Below are 13,339 nucleotides of genomic sequence, written 5' to 3'. Positions count from 1 at the left end.
ACTCCCCCCTGTCAAAAGTGTGGGGTTGATTAGATTTGTTAATTTTTTGTTGAAAGAAGACTTTTATGCTCAACAAAGCAATTTTCAGAAGCCACTACTCCAGTTGCCAGTAGGGCTGCACGATTCATGCTAAAATGTGAATCACGATTTTTCTCCATGGGAATTGAGATCACGATTCTTTTACACGATTCTCATTTTTTCAACCAAAATTTACTGCACTCAAGTACAAAAAAAAAACACAGGACATTCAGCATAATAAAGTGCAGGAGTAACAAAAAATTCTCTCTTTACTTTATTTTAGACCCCTTAAAGTGAATCATTTTAAAGCTTTATGTTGTTGAACATAGGATAACATTAACATCTACAATAATAAATAAAAATAACTAAACAGAAGCTGTGCTTTTTGCTCCAATTGTCAAATTTGCTCCAATTGCCTTAAAGGTTCTTGGCCAAGAACACTAACCCACCAAAATTTTGAGGTTTCAGGGAGGAACGCAGGCATGTTACAATGTTCCCCCCTGTGCTAAAAACCCTTTCTGATGGGGGACTTGTAACAGTGATAGAGAGGTATTTCCTTGCCAGCACAGACCGTTTTGGATATTGCTTTTATAGAAGTTTGTTTCGTCTAGCCGCTGGTACTTTGTCATTTAGCAGTTTTGTTTTTAACCATCTCATACTGTAGTTTAGGATAAGTTTTTAATTGAGATAACTTTTATAATATAACTGCTTTTCATTTATTACTTAAAGCTCACTTGAAGTTTTTCGATAGCTACATTAAAAACTAATAGCCTAACTGATAAAGTTCACTCATTATTTAAAACAAGTGAACAGTCATTAATAAAATAAGAACAAATACACAAATTACAAGCAGAGATGAATACTAAATAAAGTTTACAAAGTCTAACAGTAGTATTCAGGTACAGACATTAAGCCTAAATGTAAAATAACACTATTTGTTCACTGTATAAATTAAATATAGTTTAATCTTTGTTAAAGCTGTATTTTGTTGTTTTATTAATATCAATAACACAGAAAACAGTGTATGTATATATTAAGTGTGTGCTGTCACTTTAAGACCGACTGCACAGACTGGAAAAAAATGACAAACATCCATTTCTTTCTCAACTGTTCGCTTATGATATAAACGAGAGAATAGTTGTTGAGACGTCCATTTAGACAGGTATTTTGACAATTTTTTGTTTATGTGTCGTGTCCGTTCAAGGGAATCAATTCTGTATTCGAGCGCTGTCTGACACGCGCCCCTCTCTCTCTCCCTCTCTCTCTGTGCGCTTCGAGTGTGTGTGTGGCTGGGGGCTGTGCGCACAGATAACGCGCGAGTCCCGGTTTTCGCCTCTTCTTCTGCGATTAAAATTGTTTGAATGTGTAAATTGTCAAAACAATAGGCCTACACGTCCAAATGATAAACTTTCACTCTATGATGGTTATATTTAGCGGTTAATCCGCGAATCGCATGCGTGCTGAACAGCAGAACCGAAGTGCGATCCATTCCACCTTTAGCGCGTTCTCGTTGAATATTATTGGCAGAATCGTAGAAATGCAGGATTAAGATCGCATGGGGGGTTGAATCGAGATTGCAATCTTTTAACGATTAATCGTGCAGCCCTAGTTGCCAAATGTCACATAAACCATTCTACTGTGCCGATTTGGATGCTCAAGAAACATTTAATATCAGTCGTGCTGCTAGGAAAAGTATCATTGTTTACAGAAAAAATAGTTTTAGGATTCTTTGATGAATAGAATGAACATTTATTTGTCCTAGAAATCTTTTGTAACATTATACATGTCTTAACATTACTTTTGATAAATTGAATGCATCCTTGCTGGATAAAAGTATTAATTTCTTAATATCAAACCCCCCTGAATTTTGAAGAAAAGGTAATCCGTATCATATCCGTAAATAGAGAAATTTTGCTCCGGCTACTTTGACGTGTGTATGGTGTGGGAGTGACAGGTTATTCGACACAACGAGCGAGAAAGGTTGACACGGAGCTGCTAAATCCTCAACCTCCGGGAATCACTCGTTTAAACAAAAACAGAACAGAGGAGAGTCTACTGGCAAAAAGTTAATGTTAGACAGCTCGTTATAAAATGAGAATAAAGATTGGCTTGGCTTTTGAAGATGGGGAGAACTGACGGATTTGAAATGCTGTAAATCCGACATGGAGATGATGTTTTTTTATCATTCAACAGGTGAGTAGCCTAAGGTATTTTATTGAACAGATAAATTGCCATATGTAGCTCTCTACATTGAGTTCACTGTAATGCATTATCTATAGTGTAGGATCATTTCAGTAGGTTGTTGTAGAGCTGTGATGGGAGTTTGTTCAATAGTACAGTGTCTATTAATGGGTGTAACTACAGTAACATCATTATCTAGTCAGCTTCAGATCCTTTCCATCTAAACTGGTTATATCTCTTAAGCCTAGTAGTGAATGTTTCATGAGCAGTACAATCTCATTTTTTTAGTTATGAAAAGAAACCATATTCATCCACGCAGTGCCAAAGCACAACCAAAACAATGTTCTTCTGTAAAATGTTTTTTTTAGTAACCGCTAGAGGACCAAAAGTTACATTGTAATCTTTCATTAAAATTTGAAGGGACACTAAGAAAACATTCTTTAGAATATTCTGATGTAAGCCATACATTACAGTTTTTTAAGTAAATAGGCTCAATTTTTATTTCATGTTGTCGGTAGATCTAATGCAGTACTGGAACTTACGCTGTAGTTCTGAAGTGCGGAGGTTCTTCTTCAGACGCTCCACCTCACTCTTGAGGTAAGTGATGTGTTGCATCATATTCTCAGGTGAGTCGATCTCCATAGAGATGTCTCTCGGGGATGGAGGAGCAGAAACCGGCTGGTCAAGCTTCTCCTGAAGAATCCTGCATGGGTGGAACAAAACAGACCCCTCATTCTCTTTCACTTAATCTAACCACTAAAATTCAGGACAAAAAATTTACAGAAACTGTAAATACACAAACCTATTTAACACAAAAGCAGGTGTTCAGCAAATGCATGTAGGGCACTTTAAATTTTCAAAGTGGCTTCACCATGTTCTCAGTTACAAGGTAGTGTTTATATTTCTGAGGTGAGGCATTGCAGTGTTACTGGCAACAGAATAGCACTGACCTTTTTTCCGCTTCCAGTTTGTCCATGCGTTTCCATAGCCGATTCACAAGAGCTTCTTGTTCTTGCTCTAAAGTGTTTTCCAAGTCGATCTTCTCACGTCTGAGCTAAAAGAACACAAAAAGTTCAAATATATGCAAAAATTGGAAAAGACTATTTTGAGACCACTAAGCAAAATTCAGTGATTACCTGTTCTAAGGTGAGCTGTTTGGAGATTGTGTCGTTCTCCAGCTTCTTGATCTTCTTCATCAGTTTGTTCACTTGAAACTCTTGTTCTTGTTCTAAGTGCTGCTCCAGTTCAGCTTTCTCATGTTGTAACTGAGCAAGAAATGGGAAAATAGACTTTAAACTAATAAAACTGTGAAAATAGTGCGTGACAGTCTAAAGCTGCTCAAGCCTCATATTTTTCTGTATTATTATTGAAAGGGACAGGAATAAAAGGGACTTTAATGGTTCTTATTTTCTGTCCAGTTCTGGGTTCTAATTATATATTGGTAACTTATTTATGATTTTTAAGGCGAGACACTACAGGTGAATAGGGTAAAATTCTTAACTAGCAGATATCACCATGAAACTTTCCCAGTTAATTACCTACATTAAGCCGAAATAAAATTGTGTTTGGTGTATATAGGTGCTACTGAACTGGAGATTTCGGAATTGGAGTATGAGAGAAAAGTCATTTTGAGAAAACGGGCTTTAAAGATTTATATTGTAAAACAAGATTGCGCATTTAGAGTTAAATCCCCTCTTTCACTTTCATGATTGGTTGCTGATAAAAAGGAAATGACCATATTTGGATCCGACAGCATTGTACAGGAGAGAAAAAGCTTTCTAATGGTGTGTGCGATGACAGGGTGCCGGCAGCGCTCGCGGAGCAGCGGGATGATTTAGAACGCCAACTTTTGATGAATTTAGGCAAAATCTACAGACGCAAACGGACAGTGTAGTAAAATAAAGACCTAAATGTGTATATCAGACTTTTTTTCAACCACAAGTCTGAAAGACGACATGTTATTGAAGACAAATATCCCAAAATCTCAAAATTGCCCAGTGAAAAAAATTTTTTTGCCTGCCGTGTCTCGCCTTAAATGCAAATAGTCATCGTGTCATTTGGGTATTTTAAGGAAATTATTTTGTTCAGAAAGGATGCATAGTTTCCTTAAAAATGACACTGCTGAAACACTTCCCCAAAAGGACATGAATCACTACCTCTAATGGAGATGAACCTCAAGAGTGTGATGGAACTGGAAAGGGCCTTTTGAGGAAGTTATTTCCTAGTTAGGTGAGCTCGGAAACAGCCATCTATCACCACTGTTTAAATGATCCCAGAAGGCTTGGTCAAGGGTGCTGATGAAGCAGTTTTCGAAAAACACTGAAAGACTTACCATCGCGATCTGCACACGATGGTGAAAACCATCTTATCATACTTATTATGTGCACTAAATTTGCTATGCAACATGCGCTCTTGAGAAACATTCAATGCTCTGGTAAATGCATCAAATCTAATCTATGTTAACAGCCATTTCTTCAGTGCTGACCAAGGCAAGCAAATCCCAGACACATTTCGAACGACAGCCGAACACTTACTTGCATGAGTTTTCGAGAAAGCTCATTAGTGAGGAACTCCTCTTCCTTCTCATAGTTGACTGCTAGTGTTTCTTTCTCTTTCTGCAGGGCCTGAATCTTCTTGAACAGGGTGTTACTGATGAACTCTTCTTCTTGTTCTGCTCTCGCTTGCTAAAAAAAGATGGTTTAGAAAGCGCAACAATGTTAGTCTACAGCAACTGAAAATACATCAGCAACTCATAGTTGTTTTCATCAACCTTATTAGTGTAGTCAAAAAATGTGATATTTTGATACGTATCGATACTGAAATCGACTGATCTATATAAGTGGCGTGCACACAAAGCCACATCTCAAACAGCTCGTGAGTACTAAATGGAGTTCTTTTTCGTGGCTTATAGCACTTAAACGGTCAAATATACACAAAATTAGGACTATGTCAAAATATCAGTACTGGAGGAGAGTATTCAGGTAAACAGTCAGTTTTGGAACGTAAATAGATAAAAAAAAAACACATTCTGTAACAGTTTATTGGATCTGTACATAAGCTATTAAAGTGACTGCGGTCTAATATTCCTGCTGCGGTCTGTCATGTTACTCAAAAAGACAACAAAATATTGTTTTCTTGACAACAAAACACAAGAAAATAACTTACTGCTCTTGACAAAATAACTTTAATGGCAAGCATTATTCTGCATAGTCTTTGTTGTAAAAATTAAATACAGTGTATTGAATATCGATATTTAAGGTATCGTATCGAAGTAAGAAATTCCAGTATCGTGACAACACAAAACCTTACATTGCATAATGTTGGAAGACAAACCCATTCCTTCACTTTGCAAGCATATGACACATATAATGGTATCAACTTATTAACATGCAAAAAATTAAACTTATTTGTAAAACATTTAGGAACAGATTTTCTAAACGGCAAATTAGTGCGAGACCGCAATCCCATAAAAGTGCAGATGGGAGTGTAAAGTTCTGCAACTGATCTACTGAATGCACAAATTAAAGAACACAGATGCAGCAGTCCATTTCCAAAATGACAATCTACCAAGAGCAGCACAAATTAGTATAGGGTCGCAAACAAGCAGAGCCGATGATAATCAGGTGCAGGTAATCTATGAACACCACAGACGCGCCAAATTAAAAATAACATCGCTATGTTCAGAAAACCTTTTCCTCTGGCATTCCAAATAAATGAACAGGAGTGGAGAACATTCTCTCTCTTCTAACACTCTCTCTTCTATCGCAGCATGTCAAGTGCAAAATGGGTTGCTGTTTTGTGCGTTAAATAATGGGGTAAATATCAGTAAATGAACTACCACAAACCTCAATTCATGTTTTAGGAATGTTGTTGACCAATTAAAATGACATAAAAATATGTCTTTCAAAGTATGACTGAAAAAATATTTACAAATAGCACTACATGTAGTTACTGTAGTACTAGCAATAATTATGCATAGTCGCATGCGACTAACCCTACATCAAACCCCAAACCAAACCCTAACCCTATAGTATACTCTCCTCCAACAACTTTTGCATCTGAAAGGGAAACTTCTACAAAAAAAAAAAAAATTGTATTCATGGCCTTTCAACACTAATTTTGTGGGACAGTGGTCTTTTTATTTTTATTATGCCAAAAGAGGGTTTGTGTTGGCGCAAGCTGTTAGGGTCATATAATTTCTTTGCATGTTATGAAGAATTGCTTAAACATGTGACACTTGAGACGAGTCAAGAAAATCACAAGGCAACACTTGTAGGTAGATCACAACTAGTCCAACCGATTTTAATCGGCCGATATGAGCCTGTCGCAGATATATAACAGTATCGGCATATATGACGCAGATATGCCGCCAATTTATTTATTTTTTTTACAGAAAATGGAATGCAGATAAAATGCTTGTAAATTGGGAAACTACGTAATTGGTCCAGCAGAGCGTGCTCCATTGTTTGCTAATGGCGACCCATGTCACTGTACTGACACCAGTCAACCCTTCCACGTCAGTAAAAGGAGGTCTCTACTTCAGACACGGTGTAAGATGCACACACATTAGCTTCCACTCCACTCCACTGACAAGGTATGAAACATGGCTAGCTAGCTAATGTTGCAAACAAGTATGATAAGCTCGTTGTGAGAGTAGATGGGGACATTGTTTATTTACTTCAGGTTTGCCAACTCTCACGCATCTGGAGTGACACTGGAGTGAATGCGTATTCAGCCTCAATCTCACGGTCTCACGCTCAACAAAGAAATCTCACGCTAAATTAGACATTCTTCTGTGCTTTATTTTTTTTTCACTCATGTGCACTAATTTCCGAACTACTATAAGCAAGTTCAGGCTCTTAACTACTGATTTGGACCACTGCATTTTCTCACACAGAGAAAAATCGCGGACAAAGAGGACAATGCAAACGCATGCAAATAAAAAAACACCCTCAAATTAAGAAAACATCTTCATCAGTTTTACAACACACGTGTGCTCCAAATACTCACAACACAACCAAATACAGAAACGCGCTTCAAAACTTCACAACACAACCAAATATAGAAACGCGCTGCAAGTAATACAGACCACAACGGAAAAGTTTCCGGGGGAACCAAATAAGTGACGAACCCGGCTGGGACGTGCTTATTGCACGTGAGCATCCCTATGCCCTACTCCCTTCGAAGGGGAGACGGCAGAGCTCTTCAAATGGGACTTTGGAGTGAGCATGGCACTAGTGTGCCATTTATGTAGCCGTTTGGAACGCACTTGATGAAGGGAGCAATGAAAGACAACTTCCAACGTAATTATTTTCAACTGGGATGTCCCCATGACAACGCAGCACGTTGTCCATCAGCTGAATAGCTGTTCTGAGTAAAGAAATATAATTTAGTTAACATAACAGTTGCAAATACATTTATTTTTACTTTACAAAAAAAAAGTTAAATATGCGTTTTATATATCCGTTATATATTTTTGTGTCAGTGTCTCAACTTTAAAACATTGGACCCTACATTACCTACACCTTCTAATGAAACTTTTCTTTATGAAAATTTAAACATAACATGAAACAATTTGTATAGTGTAACTCAGAGCCATAGAGAGAACGGTTCTGGTGTAACTGATGTAAAGATTAATATCTTTCCTTCACGTTCTTCTCTATCTTTTTTATTTATTTTAGTTTTCAGTTCATTGTTCTTTTCTCATTTCTGATGACATTGAACATATTGTTAATACATTTTGTATATTGTATACAAGTTGTATGTCATAAAAAATTTATCACTGTATGTTTTGCGGAGAAAAAGTTAAAATAAATAAAATAAAGTAGAATTTTGAGCTGTAAGCAAAGAGTAGAAGAACCATAAAAAAGTATAAGTACAATATAATATTATTTCTATATACAAATATATTACAATATTATTTTAATACTATAGTTTATTTATGAAAAAAACAATATAGGCTTTCACTTCTTGTCAATATCAGTTCTTTGCTGTAAGCACATCCCAGCCGGGTTTGTCACTTATTTGGTTCCCCCGGAAACATTTCCGTTGTGGTCTGTATTATTTGCAGTGTGTTTCTGTATTTGGTTGTGTTGTGAACTTTTGCAGCGCGTTTCTGCATTTGGTTGTGTTGTGAGTATTTGGAGTACAGGTGTGCTGTGAAACTGATGAAGATGTTTTCTTAATTTGCTGGTGTTTTTTTCTTTTTGCATGCGTTTTTTTCTATTTGCATGCGTTTTTTTTTCTATTTGCATGCGTCTTCTTTAGGTTGCAGCACGTTGAGCTCTCTCAGCCGCCGTACACATCGCTGTAGCGGCACGTGATATAGTAACGGCACGTGATATATAGTAATTATCGCGACATAATTTTTCTCGATAAAACGATATCAAGAATTCTATAAATATTCAATAATGTTTATGCGCCTAAAGCAGAACGAAATTCATTTGAACCGCGCGCCACACAGACCATTTATCCGCTGGGCTCAAAGTTCAAACGTCAGCACAGCGCGAGATCTCGGTCACGAGATCCAGTGAGAAGCGCTTGAATTCAGCGAAGAACACAAACGTCTCAGTGACTTAAACCAGTTTAAAGGCAGATGAAACAACACAGGAGAAACACTGCGCAACAATACAGTCAGAAGGCGTTTTCCAATACAGTCAGAAGGCTTTTCCGTCTACAAATTCCCATCATTTACTGTAACGTTAGCCTAGTAACATAATATTAACTGCACCATGAAATGTGGGATCAGGGTGGGAAATTAACTTTTTTGCCCACCAGCCACAGTGGCTGGTGGATGCCCAATTTTACCAGCCACTTGTATTTTTTACCAGCCACTTTTTCTGGAATTCAAATTTATGAATGAGAACTGTGACTTTGATAACATTGACGTCCATTACAAATATGTCATTCGTTTTATCCATTTAACAATATGAGTTATGCTGCACTCAGGAGCCAATTTCTGTTTTCCTCCGTGGATGCTCAAGGGCGCACGCCATTAAAAAAAAAAAAAAAAGCACTATTAGCACAAACAGGGCTACCATAATATGTCAGCAACATGTATGTACATGTTTGTATTTTTGAGAGAATTTTATGCCCGGTTATTTTACAGTTTATTTTTTAATATTAGTTAAGTCTGTATGACCATAAACTAGTGGTGCAACGGATCATCATTGATCCGTGATCCGTTCGGATCAATATCTTAGGTTCGGCACACAAGTGATCCGCGGATTGATTTATTGAAAAAAAAAAGTTGTGTGCATGCGGCATGTTCAGTCCACACACAGCGTGGTCATGGCGAGCGGAGGAATAGAGGAGCTTGAACGCCCCGCGTCATTTAAATCCCCTGTATGGGAGCATTTTGGCTTCCCTGTCAAATATAATGATGAAGGAAAGAGGTTAGTAGATAAAACCGTGTGTAGGCACTGTGGCAGCATGGCCACGCATTTGAAGCGACATCGCCCCGATGTTTACTGACAGGAGTGAAAACATTCGCGCAGCACTACCAGGCTCTCGCTCGTCCCTCTCTCTCTCGCGTGCGCGCTCTCTCTCCCTCATATGAGGCGCAGTCTAGGGCAGTGTTTCCCAAACGGGGTGCCGCGGCACCCTGGGGTGCCTTCTGGCGAGAGCAGGGGTGCCGTGTAAAAACTCCATTAAACATTTTAAAATTGCTAAAATGTGTAAAAAAAAAATTAATAAATGTATCATCAATCTCGCATCGTCGGAAGCGTCTAATAACAACAAATAATGCACACAAATTCATAATAAAAAATGCAAATCATACGTTTTCTGCGTTCGTTGAATTGCGATTTCCGCATGATTTCATTCTCGTGCTTCATTCCCAGCGTCCACACATAAAGCTGCCTCTTTTTCATGGCTTGTTGCGCTTACGGTCAAATACACACGAAACATTGTCACAACGTCCGTCTTGCCGCATATTCACAAACACATCGGTTATGTCCGTGCTGCTGTCAACGGTAACGCGTGGGATTAATGTTTTTCAGTTTAACGCGTTAAAAAATATTTAAACACAATTAACGCAGCATCCGTTTTTTTCTGTCATCCTTTGGCTAGCGTTACATTATATAATCACGTTCTTATTCATGCAAATGCTTTTAAACCATGCAACCACGAAAAGACAAAAGAGAACGCGCTGTCTGTGAATGTCCTGCTGACACTGACGACGCGCATCGCGTGCCAGAATCGACTTCTCTTTCGTGCTTGAACGAATAATAACACAAAGTTATGCCAAAATGTCCGTTTTGTTGAGTATCCTCATGAGAGCAGTCTTAAATTAATTAAAGTCTTAAATTAGAGTTGTGAGAAGATGGGACGCGTGTGAGATAAACAAGTGCAGCAGTGACAACAGAATCAAAGAACAGGTAACAGAGAAAATTACTCACTGCTCTTGACTAAAGAACGCTTGTAGCTTTAATAAGGGATTCATCTATATTTAATTTATTATTTATGCAGTGAAGACTGTAAAGTGTTTGATAACTTCATTCAAGTAGCAGTATTGGTATCAGTGATACTGGGCTTCATTCATAAAAAAGATGCCATTAAACAATTATTTAAAATATACTTCTTTATGTTGTTTATACATTAATTTGGAGATTAACTGTGAAATTATTACATTATAAAATATATTAAAAACAAGCTATCTTGTGCAATTATAACAAAATTAGCCCAATATAAAAACACAAATAGGCCTACACTGAGTGAGCAAACATTTTGGTGAGATTTGCAATGGTAATTGAGCAATGTTTTGCTGAATTATGAATAAAAGCCTTAATTAAATATGTCATCATGTAAAGTGATCGCTGGAGAAGAAATTAATGATTTCCTAGACTTTAAATGGATGGACAAAAAAATTGATAATATTAAAAAATATCTATATGACAGTAGGCCTATATACGGCAGTTATTCCCTGTGGTATTGAAAATCAATACATTTCAAGGTATAGTATCAAAGTAGTATCGTGACAACACTAGTGTAGGGTGCCACAAATTTTTTAACATTTTCAAAGGGTGCCTCGACTGAAAAAAGTTTGGGAAACACTGGTCTAGGGCTTAAAAAAAATCAAACTTCATTCACGCACACATAAAACACTTGCATACACATATACTAAGTAGTCAAACATACATGTATACTGCTGAATGCTCAAACAAATGCATATGAATTGCACAAAGACACACCTAAAGTCGCTCTCGCACATAACGTTACACGCAAACTCTACACACACGAGATGCTCGCACAAACAAACTCTCCACGCACATACTCATATGAGACACGCGCGCACACACACAAAGTCCACGCACCTACTCATATGAGACGCGAGCACACACACATACACAAACTCGCGCACAAACTCAATGAGACGCGAGTACACACAAACTCCGCGCACACACTCATATGAGATGCATGCTCACACAGTAGCCTACATGATGCATATGATTCTCAGTGTGAACACATTGGTAAGTGCATTTTGTTAACAGAGAATGAGAGTCCATTGCTTTTGTTTTTGGTTGTTTTGTGCATATATTTAAAATGTTTTCAGTGTTAAATAGTCTTTAGAAATAAAAGTTTATTGATCTTTGAAAGGTGTACCTGCATTATTATGCCATTATCATTATTTTAGATGAAAATGGTCTCAGAACGACAATATTATCGTTTATCATCAATATTATAGTTTAGCGCAATAATTTCTTGGACAATTTATAGTCCAGCAAAATGTGTTATCGTGACAGGCCTAGCTATCATTTGTGTTAATAGGTGCAGACATGAGGCCTTTTTTTTTTTGCTGATCCGAAAAATGATCCGATCCGTGACTCTGATCCGAGAAACGATCCGAACCCTGAGTTTTTTGATCCGTTGCACCCCTACCATAAACGATGGAGTATTTAAGTGTATTTTGCTGCTACTTGAAAAGAATCCAGCAAAACGCGCCCACGCGTTTGTCGACCCCAGAGGGTTAACTCGATAATAAAGCCGTAAAGTAGGCTATCTTTCAACTCAGGACAGCACCACTTCTCACAAATACAGATAGGATTGGAGATGAAAAGTTTAACTGAATTGTTTGCATTTTCGGACGACGCATAGGTTCGACAGTAAGCGAACTAAGCGAACCCTCGTTTTCCCTTCGTCATCAATGCGCCACTTGTTCGAAAAGTACCTTCACTTTATATTTACTTCGCCCTCAACAGGTTGTACATTCATATACTGCTGACTCCGCGGCGGGCCTCTTAACACCGGGTATATTTTTTTAATTTTCCTTTCGTCTGTACCTCAGCTATATGTGTCATGGTCCGTTCAGCGCCGTGTCCGTGCGCTGTGTCCGTAAAGCACAGCGCTGAAAACCAATCAAATTAGTTACTCGACAAAAGTGCATTATTTTTACTTAGCAACAGCATTCTTTGACAAAAGATGTCTAATCCGTTACAAGGAATGTTTTAAGTAGTAACCAATAAAAATATGTTTTACAATTTACCCGCCACTGTGGCTGGTATACAAGGCAAAGTCACCCGCCACTGTGGCTGGTATACAAGGCAAAGTCACCCGCCACTTTGATAAAGTACCAGCCATTGGCTGGTGGCGGGTGCTAATTTCCCACCCTGTGTGGGATATACATATTGAATTTTATTATATTATTAATGTAGACAATGTATTAAAGGACTAATTGAATATAATTACATTATTTAATTAATAATGTATTTAGGCTACTGTTTTTCATACAAATACCATAGAAACCATAAAGTTAAATTTTGCCATGATAGTGATGTGCTATAGGCTATGCCTGGTTTTATATGTGGTTTTCATTATCTAAATGCATGATACTGGATGGCCAATGGTTAATTTTAATAAAATTCAAACAGTCAGAATATTACATTTTACCAAATAAAATTGAGGTCATTATTTTTTTGTCATTATACAAGGTCATTACGAGGTCATTATACATACATGTTTTTTAACAGATGTTACTGTTTTTGCTAATGAACAAAAATTGAACATAGTATCTGCATCCTAACTCAAGCTAATACTACTGTCAACTCACTGTCAAATATGCGTTTCGAGACAAAACATGTAATATTAATATTGCAGCCTGCACTGCAAACTTTGCTGAAGATACATGCCATCAAAGTCAGGC

At 37.5% G+C, this 13,339-nt stretch overlaps 1 protein-coding gene across 1 annotated transcript in view; it reads right to left on the bottom strand.

Moving 5' to 3' along the window:
* ccdc6b (coiled-coil domain containing 6b) overlaps positions 1-13,339 on the bottom strand; it is a 31,495-nt gene that overhangs the window by 14,019 nt on the left and 4,137 nt on the right. The window contains exons 2-5 of the mRNA XM_077206136.1: positions 4,734-4,883; positions 3,336-3,464; positions 3,150-3,253; positions 2,742-2,902 (exon numbers count right to left, since the gene is read on the bottom strand). Of these exons, the coding sequence (XP_077062251.1) occupies positions 2,742-2,902; positions 3,150-3,253; positions 3,336-3,464; positions 4,734-4,883 (544 nt within the window). The remainder of the gene's footprint in view (positions 1-2,741; positions 2,903-3,149; positions 3,254-3,335; positions 3,465-4,733; positions 4,884-13,339) is intronic.

The sequence above is a fragment of the Siphateles boraxobius genome, unplaced genomic scaffold, assembly GCF_051911475.1.
Source record: "Siphateles boraxobius isolate OS27281-9 unplaced genomic scaffold, OSU_SipBor_1 55, whole genome shotgun sequence".
NCBI lineage: Eukaryota > Metazoa > Chordata > Actinopteri > Cypriniformes > Leuciscidae > Siphateles > Siphateles boraxobius.
This window is presented reverse-complemented; position numbering and strand designations above follow the sequence as displayed.